The 18,532-nt window shown below is 52.9% G+C and overlaps 2 protein-coding genes across 10 annotated transcripts in view; one reads left to right on the top strand and one right to left on the bottom strand.

The window, feature by feature from the left end:
• ZRANB1 (zinc finger RANBP2-type containing 1) overlaps positions 1 to 3,451 on the top strand; it is a 53,491-nt gene extending 50,040 nt beyond the window's left edge. For all 3 annotated transcript variants that reach the window (XM_074338826.2, XM_019742171.3, XM_074338827.2), the window contains one exon: positions 189 to 3,451. In XM_074338826.2, coding sequence (XP_074194927.1) covers positions 189 to 407 — 219 coding nt within the window. In that variant the 3' untranslated portion in view covers positions 408 to 3,451. The remainder of the gene's footprint in view (positions 1 to 188) is intronic.
• A 177-nt stretch (positions 3,452 to 3,628) lies between these two features.
• The window catches only part of CTBP2 (C-terminal binding protein 2), a 155,394-nt gene continuing 140,490 nt past the window's right edge, over positions 3,629 to 18,532 (bottom strand). For all 7 annotated transcript variants that reach the window (XM_074338824.2, XM_019742176.3, XM_019742174.3 and 4 more), the window contains 8 exons: positions 16,566 to 16,720; positions 16,084 to 16,228; positions 12,180 to 12,386; positions 8,564 to 8,778; positions 8,000 to 8,130; positions 7,391 to 7,518; positions 6,789 to 6,906; positions 3,629 to 4,992 (listed from right to left, as the gene is read on the bottom strand). In XM_074338824.2, the coding sequence (XP_074194925.1) occupies positions 4,812 to 4,992; positions 6,789 to 6,906; positions 7,391 to 7,518; positions 8,000 to 8,130; positions 8,564 to 8,778; positions 12,180 to 12,386; positions 16,084 to 16,228; positions 16,566 to 16,720 (1,280 nt within the window). In that variant the 3' untranslated portion in view covers positions 3,629 to 4,811. The remainder of the gene's footprint in view (positions 4,993 to 6,788; positions 6,907 to 7,390; positions 7,519 to 7,999; positions 8,131 to 8,563; positions 8,779 to 12,179; positions 12,387 to 16,083; positions 16,229 to 16,565; positions 16,721 to 18,532) is intronic.

The raw sequence follows: 18,532 nt of genomic DNA, 5'->3' as shown, positions 1-18,532 counted from the left end.
TTTTGCTATTTAACCATAGGAAGCTGGGTTTTAATCATAAAATTGGTGAGAGGTTGGAACCATGTTAAGTTTATTGCTTTGGCCTTTTCATTAGTAATAATACCAGCTATAGGTTTCTGTTAAATTTCTCTTGTTAAGTCTCTGATTTGTTGAAATTTTTCCCCCTTTTCTTCACATTCCTCTAAAAGCTAGGTAATGAGGAACAGCAAGAAAAACTGCTCAGGGAGTGGCTGGACTGCTGTGTGACCGAGGGGGGCGTCCTTGTGGCCATGCAGAAAAGCTCTCGGCGGCGAAATCACCCCCTGGTCACACAGATGGTAGAAAAATGGCTTGATCGCTACCGACAGATCCGGCCTTGTACATCCCTGTCTGATGGAGAGGAAGATGAAGATGATGAAGATGAATGAAAAGAAATCAAAGAGCAGAAGACCAAGGTACCGGCTGTGTGGTGACCCCAAAGTTAGTGTGGTGTTCCAGGCACTGTGCTTGGCGTGGAACGAACCAAAGCTGGCAGGACCTGCTCAGAAGGGTTTTTCTGATCCACACCCAATGGAGATGATGCATCTGCCAAGTGAGGACACAGAGAACGTCGTTTGGACTACAGTTTGTAAAAAAAAAACAAAAAACAAAAAAAACCTTAATTTTATTAAGACAGAACTTTTTTCCTTTCAAATCGTAAATCTGTCTATAAATGTAACGCATGTGGTTGTGTAAGAAGTTGTGTAATAGGAAAAGCTGTATGTACCAGCATCTTCATGTTTTTGAGGAGTTTTTTTTCAGCATGGGCCCCTCCAAAAGCACATGGCAGATGACTCTTTGTTCCTTTGAGATTTTTTTAAAGTAGAACCTGGCATTCTACTTCCATCGTAAAAGATCCATTTTACATTGTCTCATTAGAGCTTAGAGATTGGGAAACTTTTTGTACAAATTGTCCACAGCAAAACATAAAAATAAAAACCAGGCTTTTATTTTATTAATTATTTAGTTCTTGTTATGCCCAATAAAATCAAATCTTTAAGGAACAAACTGCAAGGAAAGTTAGAATTTTTTATTGAGTGAACTTCATATAGACATTGTTCTGTTCCCTTGTTTTGGTTTCTATTATTTCATCTTTTTAAAAAGTTTCTGATATGCCCCCTTTCAGTATTTAGGTATTTATTCGTTTGGAAGAGTGCCCTTCTAATGAGGGTTCTTGCCAGACTAGGCAGCAGTCTCTTCATGAGCAGTTCTTCTTCCCTGGATATCAATTTGGGAAGTGCTTAGGCAGCAGGCCCAGTCCCGACTGAATGAACTGTAGCATCTGCTCACTTGACTCCATTGACAGTGTTGTACTCCCAAATTGCCATGCAAAGGTCTTGGGAATCTTACTGTCTTTTATCAACTCTGCTTTAAGCAAATCGTACTACAGAGGCATGCCTTTGCTTGGGCTAATTGGGAATATCCGTTCAGTACAGAGTAAAGATTTCATAATGCAGTAAGGTGGTAAATGCATTGTATTCATGACTTTCTCAGTGAGTAGTCTGAGAAGTTTTGCATGTTGGTTAATTGTGGCCATCCTTATTTAAAGTTAAAACTATAATCTTAGGTAGAAAAACTTTTTATAAGAAGTATTATTTGACCACTTCAGGTATACATTCAATATGGGTAAAAATTTCAGACCTATCTCAGGAACACAAAGACTTAGTGTCCTGATAAGCACTTTGTAGACTATGGATGTGGCAAGGAAATTTGGGAAGACACACACATACACACACTCTTACTTTCCCTTTGATCACAAGGCTGTGAAAACCTTTCAATATTTGCTTCTTGTTTTCTTCTAAGTTCTGTTTAGATGGTATTGAAATGTGCATAACCTTAAATTTGATGCTGCAATACTAAAAATAGAAAAATACCCAGGAGATGTCATGTCTTAAGTTCTTTCTCTCCTCTCCACTCATTGAAAGGTGTTCCCAGGATAAAAGGGTAACTTGCTGCATGCTAAGACTTGCAGGAAAAATGTTTGAAATTTGATTCCATGTAAACAAATTTTGATACATTATAATAATGGTAAATGTTACTGTTCCTAGTGGTTAATATTTTCTTACAAATTGACTTTGTGGTTTGCATTTTGGTCAGTAATGAATCACGTTTTTCAGCCGGCTGCCATTCTGACTACTTAGCATAGCATGTCTCTAAACTTCCCTCCACATACAGGCACAACCCTCTAGGGGGCAGAGACCCTGTTGTACGTAGTTGCTATTAAGCAAAAACTGCCCTCCCGATTGAAGAAGCCAAAGATGTTTGAGGGAAAAGTGTCTCGTCACTGTGGCCTGCACTGCAGTCCGCACTGGCCAGAGAATCACAGGCTCAGTCCTTAACCTCTGTGTTGTGGTGCCTCTATTTATTTATTTATGATCAGTGACTCTGACCATATCTAGTTGAACAGGTACAGCATTCTTCCCTGTGGGAAAGAATTCTAGGTGATGACACTTCCCAGGCTCCAGACACAGAAGGGGCTTTAAACGGTTTTCACAGCAGATTGGCTGGTAAAGGCCAAATTTTTTGGTGAATCAATGCTATGTTAAGCTCTTGAACAATTAAACAGCCATATTTGTCGTCTCAAGATAGAGTACGCAGTCCTTTCTCAAAGGTTCTATGTGGCTGGGTGACAGATGTGTATGTCTTTTGGTTGACAGGACAGTAAATACCGTAACTGTATGGATTTAACTCTATGGTTCTTTTTCTAGGGAGAATACAGTGTGGTGTTTTCTGTTCTAATTAAAACCCAGGTGCACCACGGATTTGGACCTGCCTTTTTGTTTTTTGACTCGTAGGCTCACGTGCCCAGACTTAGTCTGTTAAGGGAATAGTGCTGTTTCTAGGTAGCCGGGGTCTCCTTGCTGTGCACGTGGCGTCCTCATTCATGGCCTCTGGCAAATGGCTGTGAAGGTGTCGAACTGCCATTCTATTCTGCTCCTGGAACGATAGGTCAGTAACCATGTGTTCCATCTCTGTCCACGGGAGGTGGCGTGACTGTGCTGTTTTCATGGGAGAATCGGGATGGGAGCACGACCTTAACATGAGTGAGGAGGGTGATGATCATAACCTTTTTTTTTTTACTGGGAAAGGAAGGGCAAGGAAGGGGTCAAAAAGACTGTGGAACCTGGAATTGTTGGACTTAACTGACACTTGCAGATGCCACTAGGACAAAGTTCTTAATATCTGGAAATGGCTGATGTTATTTTGCAACATTTCTTTGTAAATATCATTTAAAAAAATACTTTCAAGATTCACCTCCCTTCCTGCACTAATGCTTGAGCCAAGTCATTTTGCGTTTGGGTAAATTAAAATCAAAACTCTAAAACTTGGCCAATTTTGTTTCTTGCATTTACTTAGTTCTCACCCACTGTTTCATCTTTAATGATGGACTTACGTGAGGTTTTGACTTTCCAATTAAACTCTTATCACATGAGGTAATTGTCAGCATTCTTGTGTCTGGTTATGGAATAGGCAGAAAAGTATTATTAATCTTTGAGCCCTGGAATAACAAGAGTTGAAAACTAACTAATTTAAAATGCAGTTGTCTTTACACATCTCAAGTAGAGAACTTTTACATTGGTGAGATGTACTTGAATTTCAGAACTTAACAGAAATTTTTATTACTTTTTATTGAAAACTGCACTGAACGCTAAATGTCCACCTTTACAATAAACAAATACAGTAACGGTAACTCACACTAAAACAAAACATATTTCTGATAGCCATTATTTTTCTGTTTGGGACAGTTTTAAAGATTTTTTTTTTTTTTTTTTTGTCACAAAAACAGGAATGTACCTATACAAAGGCTCAAAATAGGCCATCTTTTAAACAAAAAGGCAATGATTCACAAAAGACTATGAATATAACATGTAACTAGTTGATACAAATCTAATAGGATTTGTTAAAATCAGTCACATCTAATAACACACCTGAAGTGTTCTTGTATAAAATATCACGTGAAGAAAAGAAGACTTTATCAATGTCTAAAAAAGTGGGTTTGTTCATAGACAATCTGACAAGTTACCATAAAAAGTGTTTCCTGAGACATAAGGAAATGCAACATTATTCTTCTTGAACCCTTTCAGTTCAAGACTTTCCACTCAATAAAATAGCTGAGGATCTGAACTGAGAAAATATATTTGAGTACAAACAGCTTGTGAAACTTAATACTTTTTTTTTTTGCATCGTCAGAGGGTATCACTGAACTTACAACCAACTTGCCTGCTCAGTATGCAGTTCAGATGGGAGACTTCTCTGTACTGTCTTCAATCCTATGCTTGGAGTTGTCTAACAGGCAAACAGTTTTCTCCCCGTTTTGGAGTAATTTAATCTTCCTATTAGCCAAAGAGGTAACCAGCCCCCGTGGACTGAAGGGACTCGAGTCGCAGGAGGGGGATTTCCTCGTAATACTTTTTATTGGGATGTTTGGAACTCTTGATGCAACATTGTAGAGCAAGGTGTTGAGGACCTGTGTGCCCAAAGGACTGATAAAGGAAAAATCTATTTATTCTTTGTGATTTGATGCACAGATGAAAAACTTAACACACAATAACAGAAGTTGGTCGTTACTAAACCACGTCCTAGTCTTTCAGCGCTTCCGTAAGTAGACGGCGTCTTCAGTTTCCCCACGTCTCGGCGTCTAGCTCTTCTGTCATTTTACCACTGAAACGTCAGTGATGGATGTGTCCAGAACCAGTTTCAAAGACTGTCCAATTCCTCTCCTCTTAGTTCATCTATTTGTCACTGTCTCTTGGTCCCAGGTTTATCTGATGATGACCTGTCGTCACTCTCTGCTATTGCTCGTTGGGGTGCTCTCGATTGTCCCCGTGTTTTGTGGGCTGGTTGGGAGAGGGTGCCTGGGAAGGGTGCGCCACTGTGGGGAGGTTGTGAGTCACAGGGATGCCTCCGGGCATGATGCCCTCCATGGCTGCAGGAAGTCCTCCCGGGGCCACGCCCACGAGGCCGGGCGGGTATCTACAGAGCACAGAGAGAGGGGGGCCGGTAAGTCCGGGTAGGGGAGCGGCCATGCTCCTGGCTCTGCCTACTTCTGCTCTTTATTGTGTGGGATGCTTTGTCCTCCTACCCCCAAAGCAAGGAGAAATCTGTGTAAAAAAAATCTAAAATGCTGACCTCTAATCCATGAACAACAAAACCTATTTAGGCCAAAGTTGGACTAGCCCATACTAAGTGTGCATTTGGAAAACATTTTGTACAAAAGAGACTGCAAGTTTTCTGGTTGCTTTGTAAAGTATTCATTAGTTACACTGACGGATTTAAAGATTTCCCAGCATGAAGTAATAAGTACTCGTTGATACTAAATGTTGCTTCTTCCCAGGCTGGTTGGTTATATGCCCCTGTGGCCTGAGATGTGAACTGGTGATGGGCTGAGCACCCACCCTGCTGAGGAGAGCTGGAGGGCACCAGAATGTGGACGAACCTTTTACGGAGGCACACAAGTTGCTGTGCATGTGAAGAGCTAGCATCTATCTACCCTACAGCGAACCAGAGTATTTAAACATTCTTCTAAGGACAAACATACTTCTGAGGCAGGTGCTTTGGAATTCTTATTCTCAGCTATCAAACCCTTTACACTTAGGGTAATGGGGGCGGCATCTCTCCTTGTGGGAGGCTCCCCCATCCCACAGCTTGTCAGTGTTACACTGGGCAGAAATCTCAAGGGGCTCTCAGGAGACCTGATGGATAGGATTCCCTGTGAACCTTGGTCTGTCTAAAGGAGTAAGACATGGCCCTTAAAAGGCCTGCCACCAACAGTAATGAACAGGGACTCACTCGGGTGCTGTGATGGGCTTAGTAGTGACACCTGGAAAGGCTTAGCAGGGTCAAGAAACAGTAGGCCTGATAGAACACACAGAACCGAAATGGAAAGCCAGTCATGGGAGCTCGGGAGCAGTGAGGGGCAGCAGAGCTTCCTCAGGAGCCTTCAAACCCCATTTAACACCCACCCCACACTGTCTCAATGGTTTAGTTAGAGCAGTGGTTTGCAAGAGGGTATTAGGCAATGTCTGCAGACATTTTCCGTTGTCACAGCTGGGAGTGGGAGGGACTATGCACCCAGTGGGTGGAGGCCAGGGCTGCTTACTACACATCCTACACCCACAGGACAGGCCCCATGAGAAATCCAGTTGGAAGGTCAGAGCAAGCAGCAAACGCCCTCCGGAGATTCCAGGCTGCAGCACCTATCCTTTATTTGGGGTGAGCGGGGTGAGTCTATTGCCCAGGAGCCCAGCAGTGTTGGGGGTAGAGAACCATGGCAAAAGGCCACAGATGAAAACCCTGCTTCCTTCCAAGGGGGCCTGGCTAGTGTCCCTTCCATGGCCTCAGTCACTGTTTACCTGCACTCTGTCACCCCCCTGCCCCCAAACTCTTCACTTCACTGAGGAACCGTTCATGGGTCATCTCCCTGTGGAACGTTCTGGATTTTGGCCAGAATGCTTTCCTTGGACAGAAGATCCAAATTAGAAAAAACAAAAGCACTGACAGGCCCTTTCCTCTGCCCATCTGCTCCCCTGCAAACTGGCTTTGTGAAGTGGCTGCAGAATGAAGGGCTCAGACCACTGGGCAGTGCACTTCCCCTACCCCCTTTACAACAGGAGCTCCAATTCCAGGCCGTGTCCCAAAAGTTAGGTTTGTTCATGGAAATGAGGCACTGGAAGGCCGACCAGGATAGTCAGTACAGAATTCCCGCTGAGATGGTGTTTTCTTCAGTGCCCAGGTGGCTCAGCCGCCCAGGTCCAAGCCTGTCTCCTCACCTGTAGGTGGCACCATTGAGCTCCGGATGGATAGCCTGCTGCTCTATTACTGACCAGGGAGCTGTGGTGACAAAGAATTCCTTGTTCACACAGTTTCTTAAGCTTTCTGGGATACGACCTGGAATAAGATGATTAAAATTAATCATGTGTTTTTTTTAAGGTGACAGTGAATTAAATAATACACTTAGTAGCTAGCTGCTACTTGGGGAAGCAACCTACGTTTGTACTGACAGAAATGTAATAATAAAGTCTCTTACTCTGTAATAAAAGGAGCTGGCCCTTTGATTTTCAGACTGGATTGTTCCAGGGCCCAAGCACTGAACTTCAGTCAAAACAGAAAGGCGCTCCCACCTGCTCCCTTTGGGGGGGTGGGGAGAGAAGGGGTGCCCTCCCAGGTCTGCTGTACTTACCCTGGCTGAGACAAAAGGGAATTGGTTTCCTCTGAAATTTAATTTGGGCTGTGCATAGACAAGGCCCAACTCATTCAAAATCCAATCTACCTGAAAAATGATTTCTGCCCATAGCAAGCCCGGGTAATCCCTCTCGTCGTGCGTCTGTCACCAGGATTAGAGGTGGCTGTGCTGCCGGGCTGGGGGGCTCACCTGTGATTGCCCGGCGGATCTCCGTGGCAGCGGCCTCCCGCATCTCCAGTGACGCTTGTTCACTATACCAGGCTGTGTGGGGCGTACAAATGAGATTCGGTGCGTCTTTCAAGGGACCCTGAGCAAAGCTAGAGAAATGTACAAAACCCAGTGAATGCGAAGCTGAACGCATGCCACCCGCCAGCCTCCTCACCCAAGGGGTTCTGGCTCCACAGATGGGAAAGGGGCATTTGTGGAGTACTTCCTAAGGGTTGGGAATTGAAGACCATTCTCATTACAACTGTTCTGTAATTAGTGTCAGGAGTAATCAGGACAGAGAAAGAAGAACGATCCTGTGCAGGGCTGGCTTGCCTCCAGGCAGAGCACCACAGCTCAGGGCAGATGAAGCCTGCCCGGCTGCAGACCCAGCCCACCACACCATCACTTCCCTGCCTCTCCCTTTTCTGATTACCTGTGGGGCCTTCTGGCCCGTTTACAGATAGAAAGCACAGCCCTGAGAAGAACGGAGGCTGGATCTAGCTCCCTACCCAGGTGGCGTCAGGTGCAAAAGCGGTGCTGAATCGGCAGCCTGGGCTACGCGCAAACACCCAGCTGTCGGCTGGGACCCACCTGAAAGGCTCCGACTCGTGCACGTCGAGGGCCGCCCCTCGTATCCTGCCTTCCTTGAGCGCCTGGGCTAAGGCTTTCTCGTCCACCAGTCCTCCGCGGGCCGCGTTCACCAGAAACGCACCTTGCCTCATCTGTGGGAGGGAAAAGCCGGTTAGACGGATGCTGGCTGGCTGCCAGAGCGGAAGAGGCGGCGCGGGCGCCGAGACTTGGAGAAGAAAGCTGCAGGCCAGTTTTGTGGGTTTGGCTGTTGAATTGTGTGCAGCAGTTTGGGGGAAATGAGTGTGGGGTCTCGGTGACAGCTGGAGGCCAGGGGTCAGTTCTGCTGATCAGGAGTTGCAGCTGTGACCTGGGTGTCACTTCTTGGACCACACGCCCACGCTTGGTCCTGGACCAGCTCCTGTCCCCGTTTAAAAGGGCCCATCCCATGGAAGGGGCCTCACCTGGCTCCTCACTGATGTGTCTCAAGGGACTTGGTTCCCTGTTCACTGCTGCGTCCACGGACCATTTCCCATCCCCTCTTTTGATAGCAGTTTCCAGGGTCTGAGGGTGTGTATTTCAAATTACCTGCTTTATAGTAAAGTCATTGATGAGATGGTGGTTATGCTCGTTGAGATTACAGTGCAAGGAGACGCAGTCGCTCTGATACAGTAAGTCCTGCAGGGTGTACACCCTCTGCACGCCCAGGGACCGCTCGATCCCGTCCTGCAAGTAGGGGTCATAGAAGACGACGCTGAATCCAAAGGCCTTGGCTCGAACAGCGACGGCCTGCCCCGTGCGACCTGTGCAAAAGAGAGCATCCAGGTGAGCGGGCTCTGGCCGAGCTTCGGCTCCCGATGCCGGGCACTGTCACGTCCCCTAGGAGCCCCAGCCCGTCGTGCCACCTCCATTATTGCTGGGACCTGGGGCTGGGCTTGCAGTCCCTACTGCAATGGGACCAGTCAGTCTGCCGGCGGAGGAGGGCCTGTGCGCCCAAAGCTCGGCGATGCCGAGACCAGCCCTTCTCAAGCTTCCTGGGTGAGGATACAGTTAGTGTCACCTGTTGGCCACCAGGTTTTGTTTTTTTTTAAAGTTCCTGTTATGTACATTTTCAAACATAAACTACAATTAGCGTGAATATGTCGGTGAATTCCATATGCCACTTCCCACCCCCAATCTTCACCAATAGTCTTCCATTCACATTTCTCTCTCCCCGTTTTGTTTACACAGCAGGCTTCTTAACCTGACCTTCATTCCTTTATTGCTCTCTAATGGCACATTCTCTGGCCTAATTGCCACTGGGTTTGTGCACAGAGGGAATAAAATGATCCAACTGACTCTGCAGCCTGGCCTGAGCACAAATCGGCATGGGAAATAGCCTGCGTTGAAGGGTGGGGACATGTAATTCTCTGACCCACTGGTGGAGCCACACTCCCCTCCTCAGCCTCCAGCCTGGGCCCCAGCAAGTTCGACACCAATGTCACCTAACAAGACACGAAAGTCTCCCTGATTCCCAAGTAGCCATGGTTTGCACAAACCCCCTGATCCCAAGAGCCGCGCCTCTTGCTTCCCAGAGCAGTTTTCAGCTCGAAAATAAAACGGTTTGAGTGAATGGGCTGACTGGGGAAGAGCACAGAATAAACTTGATCTAAAACCACTGCTCAAACATTCATGGATGGAGAAAAGCACAAGGGAAGATGCCTCCCCAACAAGAAGCCCATGGGAGAGTGGCGTGGTGGTGGGCGGTCCCACTCCTCACCCGCCATCTCATTTGGCACGACTGAGCCAAAGCCATGGTGGAGGCAATGGTCTCACAAGGTCATTCTCATCAAGAGGGACAGCTGCAGGGTCATCACATTTCCCTCCTGTCACCCCCTTTCAATGTCACCACTTGGAGGCAGCAAACCAGGAGCCGCAGCCACCCCCCCGCAGAGGAGCAGGTGTGTGAATGGTGGCAGCGTGGAGGGAATCGTGACTATGGCCTTAAACTTCGCCCTCTGATGTACGTGAAATACGGGCCTAGGGGTGCCATCACGTGGCTGCTGTGAGCTCATGCCCATCCAGGTAATGCCGTCCTCCCTGGCTTTTCGTGGGCCCTCCTTCCTTCCATGTTCTAACACATTTTAATGTCAGGTGGAGCTTCCTGGCAGCAGCTCCCAGGGCTTGAGCATCAGGCCCCGATTTCAACACAAAAATGCTGACTGCCTGGGCATTATTTCCCAAGGGCTTTGCTTTTCAAGAATCCACAAACCCTCATTTTCACCGACTTCTACTTTAGCCCCAAGGTTTCCTGACTGAATTTTACAAGACCTAATGACTTAATTCCGACTCAATGAAACCCTAGCCTTGGAGAAGGAGAACCCAATTGTTTTGGTCTTTAAAAAAAAAAGCCACTGCTACCACTGGCTGGCTTTTCCTTCAAATTTCTGTGCGTGGTCCCAGGCGGAGGCTGCCCTGGAGCAGCATCCACCACCAGCCCAGGACCTCCCCGCCCAGGCCCCTGCACCACGGCAGGAGGCAGGCGTGCAGGGGCGCTTGCCCCACATGCTGGGCTCCGCAGCTGCTTCCCAGCCGAGCCTTAGGCAAGTGAATGCTTTCAGCCCCTAACAGGATGGCAGCAGCCGTGATGAGGCTGCCTAGGACCCTGTCGTCCCCCCATCACAGTTCTGAAAGGATACGGAGACCTGAAAAGGTAGCAAGGAGACACCAGTCAGTCTGGATGGGGAACTGGGACTGGCAGTATTTACAGTCTTGAGCAAACAAATCCGAAACCACGGACTGGCCTGAGGGTACTGAAAAGGTCTTCAAGAAATGGAAGGCAAAGGGCCCAGCCAAAGAAAACACCCCATAAGAACTTGCTGTGATGGCTGGAGTGAGGAGCCACTGAAACAAGTGTTCTGCCAGCGAGGCTGCCACCACATGGTTGGGCCACTCACAACTCGAGGCTGTGGGTTCTGGCCAGAGCCCACCTGAGGCCCCTTAAGAATGCACAGGCCCAAAGAATCCTCTCTGAGAGCCCCTTCACGTTGCTCTAAGAGCAGTGGGAAACCTGGAGGGTACCAGCAGAAGGCCCTGCCGCCCTCACACCTCATCTTCATTCCTGTCACGTTGCAGTGTCCATTCCAGAAAAACGAAAGAAGACTCCTGAGTGCGATCGCTCCCAACACCTGGGTTCTGAAACTCAGACCCAGAGCTGGAAAGACGGGCGCTCCTGGAAGAAACCCAGCTCCTTTGACCTCGTTCAAACTGGCACCCAGGCCACCCCAGGGGTCCTGACCCTCACTGATCTGGAAACAGCTCCGGGCTGAGGCCGAGTGTGCTCGGGGAGCCTTCCGAGAGCCAGGCCCAGCACCTCACTACCCACCAATGCACTTACCCCATCCTTGTCTGAGTCCTAAGGGACAGCTGCTGTGTATCACTCTATTCCCAGGTCAAGTAACCCCCTCAAGGTCACAGAGCCACTACAGGCTGTGGCTGAGGTTCATCAGTGACAAGCAAGACCCTCCTGCAATGTGGGAACCCTACTTGGGCCCGTGCTGCCAACGGCCGTGCCATCAGGCTGCTTTCCATCACAGCTCGTCTTTCCTTGGACAACAGGTGACTTCAGGAACCTTCCCTGGCCCTTCTCTCATGTGAGCTTTCCAAGCTGATGCCCTGACCGCACCACCTTCTCACTCAATCTTTCTAGCCCCCACGCTGCCACCCAGCCTGGCACTGGAGGCCTCCGGGCTCCAGGCCTTGTCCACTGTCCGGGTCTCTGCTCAACCACCAGCCCCTGTTCGAGCCCTAAGCCTGCTGCGTGTTTCTCCATGAAGCACCACTGCCCAGGCCAGTGCGACACAGTCCCTTCCCGCTGCCAACACCTGAGTGCCCTCCTGCTGAGCCCTCTCTCCCGGGCCACATCAGACCCCTTCTTCCAGAAGCAGCCCAGACCTTACCTCTGGAGAAGTTCCCTGCTCAGTCTGACCCCTGACCTCCCACCCCATGTGGCTGTCACAGGGGTGGGGGTGGGGGGGTTCCTGATGACCCTTCCGGGGCTGACATCAAATTCCGGCCACAGGCACTGCTGCAGGGAACCCCACTCCCAGGGATGTGCTCCCCCTGGGCTCCTCCAGGAAGGGCCGGGCCTTCCTCTCCTGCGGGATCCCTGAGCCAGGTCTGGTTGGGGGGCGGGGGCGGGGACAGGGCAGAGCAGTGCATATACCAAAGCCAATGAGGCCCAGCGTCTCCCCGCGGATGCGGGCCGCTCCTGAGGCGACCTCCCGGATTTGCTCGACACTCTGCACCCGTGTGCCCTCCCGCAGGGCCTGGTACAGCCACGTGTTCCTCCGGTACAGGTTGAGGATGTGGCAGATGGTGGAATCAGCCGTCTCTTCCACTGCTGCTGATGGGATGTTGCACACGGCGATTCCTGCAAAAGGAGGCCTGTGATGAGAACTCTCCAAGCTGTGTGGGGAGCCCCGGGCCCCCGTCCACCAGCAGAGCCAGCCCACTCAGCCTTTCATGGGGCGTGTGGCCCCGGGGCAGGTCAGGGTCTCTGAGGTCCACTTGTCACCCAGGGGACACAGGCCCTCTGGCTCTGATGCTCAGGGGCCCTCCAGGCTCCCACATCCGTCGCTCCCCCCACTTCTGTCCAGGGCTTGGCTCACCCTGAAGTCCCCACTGACCCTGTCCTGACCACTCTGTGCTTTCAGACCCGTTTCCAGAAGTGAGCCGTGGGCAGTTGGAGGGCCAAGGAGCCAGCTCTGACCACCGTCCACATGCAGTGCCATGCAGCAGGACACTCGCCCTGGCCGGCCAGTGTGCAGTGCACCCTCTGGGACCCCTTCTGGGCAGGGCGGGGTAGGGATACTGTCTGTTTCCTGGTACTTTATGAGTCTAACGCAATGAACATGTTTTTAAAAGAAGACAGAAAAATCAGAACCCCTCCACCCCAACTCAGGCCCATGGGCCAGGCCGGGACCCTAAGGAGCAGAGCCCTGAGTCCAGCCATGTTTGCTCAGAGGCCCCTGACCACATCCTGCTCTGGCAGAAAGGAAACAGCAGGGTGCGGCCCTACTTTGTGCAAGAGCTTCAGGGGCTGAGCGCAGCTGGGGAGGCCAGGCCTCAGGCTCGGTGTGAGGAACAGACGAGAGCCAAGAGCCTCCCAATACGAGGGCCTGTGACCAGGGGCTTCTGGGAGAACGTCCTCAAGTCTCAGGCAGGAAAGGTCTCGTCACTGACCTTCCTTGGGGGGAGGGTGTTTTGGGGAAGAATCTGAATGTTTGCCAGACATGGCAGGGGAGCAGGGGGCCGGGCTGGGAACAGCCCCTCCCAGCTGCCCAACAGGCTTCGATCCAGCCCTCCTGCCCCTGGCACAGGCTGGGATGCAGCAGAGAGCAGGGGCCTCACCAGGCAGGGGGCCCCATGGTGGGGGGTTCGGAGCCCAGGTGGGGGATGCCCGTCAAGCCACTTTCTGAGGAGGGGCACAGGTGTCCAAGGAAGCATGGTGGGCTAGCTCACACGGCTCCCTCTTAATGGCAGATGTGGGACCACAGGAGGGACACCCAGGGAGGCAGGGCCAGGCTGCTGGAAGGCAGCTCTGCATTCCTCTGTCTTCTCAAGCCAGGGGTGGGACAGAGCCAAGGCAACTGGTTGGACGGGCAGAGCACCTACTGTGCAGAGCGGCCCGTCCAGCAGCTGCCACGATGCCCCGAGGGCTTCCCTGAGGTGCAGGGTCAGGGCCACCAATCAGGGGACCAAGTGTCTCAAGGAGATTGCAGCTGACGGACCTGCCATGAGCCGGAAGTCGGCAGGCTGCCCACAGGGATCTGCTTCCTCAGAAATAACCAGGTACACAGTTCAGGCTGGACTAGAAGCCACAGAAGTGTTGCTGTTGGCACAGAGGGAGGCAGGTGCCAGAGGTTTAAGATCTTTCGGCAGGTGGGATGACTCTTATTCCTCCCAGGGGCTCGGTTTGTTCTGGCCAAAGCCAAGTGGACGGTCCAGCAGTGGAAGAGCCGAGCGTGGACACTGCCGCAGCTCAGCCAGCCAGTGGGCCCAGGAACTGGCTTGCGCCCCGGGAAACGAGCTGAGAATCAGCCTTCACACCAGAACTTGGGATTGAGCTCTGGTGGCCCAGGGCCTGTGCGAAGAGCCTGAGACCAGTGTGTGCGTGGGCCTGGGCTGCGTCTAGCCTGGATGCAATGCACTTTCCTTCAGAAACAGGTCTTGATCACCCTGTTGAGGCGGAACTTTCCGAACCGTTCTTCAGGTCAGTGGGCATGGTCTGCCTTCAGTGCGCTTCTCCAAACGCCACAGGACAAGCTTCTGGCGCCCACAGAGCAGGACTGCGCCCAACACAGCTCAGCAGGTTTTTCTGTCAATGCTTTCTCCCCTTCTGAACTAGACCAGACTGGAAACGAGATAACTGAGCTTGCTAGGAAGGCACCCGAGTGAGAGCACGTGGGGGGCTTGGAGCCCCCTATCCCCCGCCCTGGGCCCTGGCTCCTCGAGGCCTCCAGCCACCTCCCCGCCTTCTTCCTGGTCCTCGGGGAGACACTGCAGAATCTCTACCTGCCGCAGGTACCATCCTCACCTGCAACAGGTCAAACGCTGGTTTCCTGAGCCGTGCTCATCATGTCTGGGCTGAGGCAGAGGTGCCCTGGGCCCCCGAAGGCTTCATGAAAGGGCTTCTGTGTGCGCTGGAAAGGGAGCTGCCCCCGCCCCCCACGAAACAGGACACGACTGCCCCTTCAGCGCTTTCAGGAGGGGCACACCTGCAGCCACCTGCTGTTCTGCCCTCATTACAGAAGGTCTGCGGGTCGCATGTGCTGTGAAGCGCCACTGGAGACAAAGGACGGCTGGGGACGCTTTCCTCCTCCAGCGCCACATTGGAAAACGGCCCTTCACGGCGGCCCAGCAGATGTCCCCAAGCGGCTTCCTCATCAGATCGGACCAGGATCAATGAAAATGCCACCGCTGAAGTCCCTTCTACATTTTTCAAAATTGTGGGCCCTGGCAGTCTTCTGTGGCTACAGGACTCTGGGGACAGAGCCCCCCACCCCTCGCTGCATACAGGTGTGTGGTGAGCTGCTTCTGCACTGGGAGAAACAGGCCGAGGCCCTCCCACCCCTCCCTGGAAGGAAGCGGCTGGTTCCCTCAAGGAAACTTGACCTTAATGCCGCCCTCGACATGTTGCCAGGAGCTGTTTTGTGAGGCGCAGGCGTGCTGTGGAAACGAGGTGTGTGAAGGGAAACGCATCTGAGAACACCTCTCCTAGCGTGTTAAACCATGTTCTCGGTCGCTGTTCGAACTTGGGATTTCAGCTCTCCTGAGAGCACAAAGAACATTTGTTTTCGAACAAAAGTATTCTTGGTGGTGCCACAGAAAAATGGCAAGTTTTAGTTTATACTAGATTTGCCTCTGAAGACTCACGTCCTCCCAAGTTTCTCTGTTGCAACAAAGAGGGGCTCAGAGTGCCGCCGAGGCTGGAAGCAGATGCTTAGGGCAGAGGCGGGAGCCATCACTTCCCCAGGCCCTGTAATGAGTCTACAGGCTGGTACAACCTCTTCAACTCTTGTGCACGGCCAAATTGCCCCCGAGGGGGGCTGAGATGATGGAGCCTGGCCAGCGGGGAACCACAAAAACCAGGTTCCATCTTCTGAGCCATGTGCCACACAGCTCCCCACGTCCAGGACAGGGGAGAGGAAGAACGGCACTTGGGAGATGACAGCCTCTGGCCTTCTGCTTTGGGGTTCCACAGTGTGGCAAACCCAACTTGCCACAGCCACACTGCCAGACCACGTAGGACTGCAGGGCACCAAGCAGCACCATCATGAAGCGTCAGACCTGCCTGGAGGTGCCCACTTGCGGCCTCTGCTTGGCCTTGGACAGACCAATGGCAAGGGCTGGGCAGGAGCTGCCCGCTGGAGGTCCATCTGCCAAGCTGGGCAGGCTCCTTAGGAGGAAAGCTGCTCCCAGGCTCGGAGGAGCCCTGAGCGGAGTGCCCAGCATCGCTGTATCGGGGTGGTGAGTCCTGGCCGGACAACACGGAGGTGTGGTCACTGCCCGTGCCCTCTGCACCTCTGGCCCCGTCCTTCCCACCAGCCCATCCCGGCCGCGCTCACCGAGCTCCCCGGCTGCCTTGATGTCCACGTTGTCGTAGCCACTGCCGATCCGCACGATGACCCTCAGGGCCTTGAACTTCTCCAGGTCCTCCCGGGTGAGCGTGATGGTGTGGTACATCATGGCGCCTACGGCTTCGTTCAAAACCTGTGACGGGCGAGCAGAGCACAGCTGGAGGCTCCTCCGCCACCCGGGCCCTCAGCAGAGGGTCTGGTCGGAACATGACCCACTGAGGTCAAGGTCTTGGGATGACAGCCCCCACCCCCGGGGGTGGCCTGTGGCTGTGCTTTTCAGGGGCCCATCGGTGACTCTGGGGGACACAATGGGGGGGACAGGGAGGCCTGAGAGCTGACAGTTGGGGGAAAGGTGAGAATGACCATCCAGGGAAGGCCTGAGGGTGGGATCAGGAGGGAAGTATCAGCGTGAGGAACAGCTGCTCCCTGAGGGCCAGCGGCGGCCACTGGACCTGCGGGCGGGGGCCCACCTTCTCGTGGATCTCCTGAGTGGACTGCGCGTCACAGAAGGCCACAGTGGCCAGGTCCTTCAGGATGGGCATCTCCACAGTGCAGTCTCTGCCGTCCAGCAGCGCCACCAGGGGGCGGGGGTGCAGGGGGCCGTTCATGATCTGGGGACGGATACCTGCGGGGGGAGGGGGCGGACTCAGTGGCCTGTCCCACACCGTGGGACGATGCACTGAGGGTCCAGGTCTCTTCCACGTGCTGTGGTTCCCAGTGAGGAGCCCCGGCCCACCCCATCCACATACCTGTCAGGTCTGCAGGACTCCCCCAGGCTCACGGTGAGCCCACAGAGTAGTGAGGGGTGCACCCTCCCACACTGGCTCCCCTGGGCTCAAAGAGCACAGGTCACTTTGGAGCCGTCGGGGGAGATTCTGGGACAAACCAAGGAGACCCAGTGGGGACATCTGTGCAGCTCACTTGACTGCGGAAGGTAACATGCTGTGTTGGCTGCTGGGCCTGTAGGGGGTGGGCCCCAGGAGGGGACCTGGGCCTCGATGAACGACTCACACGTACATGGCTGACAGACGCTGGAGCTAACCCCATCTCCACAGGGAATCTGCTCAAGCCACAACTGCTGCCGCCACAAGAGCCAGCGCGGGAGCCACCCCACCCAGCCCCAAGCCACGACCAAGGCCCAGAGTCCTTTGGGGACGAGACGGGAGCAGACTCCCAACTCACCTGAGGCTGGAGCACCTGGGCTGTGCCTCCCTGTACCTGTACCTCCCTCCCGGCACCCCTGTCCTTCCAAACACACATGAGGGGAGAAAATGCAATGGGAGGGAGGGCCATGTGAAGGTGCCTGAAACCCGCAGGAGCTTCCTGAAGAAACCTCGAGTGGAAACCGGAGCCCTGGGCATGGCTTCCCGCCCCTCCCCTGGGCTGGTCCACCTCGGTGGAGAAGGTGTGCGTGAGGGCACGCTGGGGACTCGAGACAGAACATGGAATTTCTCACCACAGAGCGAGTCACGCTCGTCAGGTACAGCGACCAGTCAGCAACATACGACCTGCTGCTGCCCAACAGAGGCCAAGGGCACCTGTCCCCACAGCGGGGGGCCCAGGCGGCGGCAATGCCTCCAACCCAAGCGACAGAGGAGTGTGTGCCCTCTGCCACGAGGTGCCTACCAGCCCGGGCACTTCCTCCTCTGCCCTGAAAAGCAGCATTTTCTCTAACCAACCATTCCTTTCAAATTCACACACTGGCAGGTCTTGGATTTTGCTCCCCCCACCCCCGCACCCCCACCTCCACGTCATAGCACCACGACCCACCCCTGGCCGAGTGAGAACCAACCACGGGCTTCAGGAGCAACCTCAGCTCCGAGGTGGCCAGGACGGGGCAATTCCGTTCCTCACATCCAGTCGGAAATGTTTCATGTCATAGGTTACAAGTGACAAGACAGCTTTCCGTGCATCTTACTTAAGCTTTTAGATGTGCAGGTAAAGTCTGGTTACAGCCACTGCACCAGGGCCGGGCTCGGCCATTTGGTTTCCTTCCTCCAGCATAGAACCTACTTGTCCTGTTCTATAGCGGCTACCTGGGCCACCAGGCCTGACGGGGTCCTGTGGCACCTGCGGCTCCAGCAGCCACTGGCCCAGGCTGCGCCCGTCTGCATGGCCTCTGCCTCGTAGCCTGGATCCACCTGAAGGGCTCCTGTCCTGGCAGCTCTGAAATGGCCACTGGGTGGGGCCCACTGGGCCCGACGTGGGAGGGCCCTACTTGACAACCAGCGTTCATTACCAAGCTACTTGAGTAAGAAGCGGAGCGAGGTCCCCCATCTGGAGCTGTGGCCACATTCCCACCCCGGTGCACACGCCGAGGGTACCCACATGACTGCTGCACGGTGGCCTCTGCCCTGGACAGCTCCCAACCACAGTTGTAGCACCTGAGGACGACCATCTCTGAACAGGGAACAGAGAAAAGCGTTTCATCTTAGCC

The sequence above is a fragment of the Rhinolophus sinicus genome, chromosome 15 (assembly GCF_057876585.1).
Source record: "Rhinolophus sinicus isolate RSI-liver-muscle chromosome 15, RSI-T2T, whole genome shotgun sequence".
Lineage (NCBI taxonomy): Eukaryota > Metazoa > Chordata > Mammalia > Chiroptera > Rhinolophidae > Rhinolophus > Rhinolophus sinicus.
Note: the sequence above shows the minus strand (reverse complement) of the source record. Positions and strands in the feature narration are given on the sequence as shown.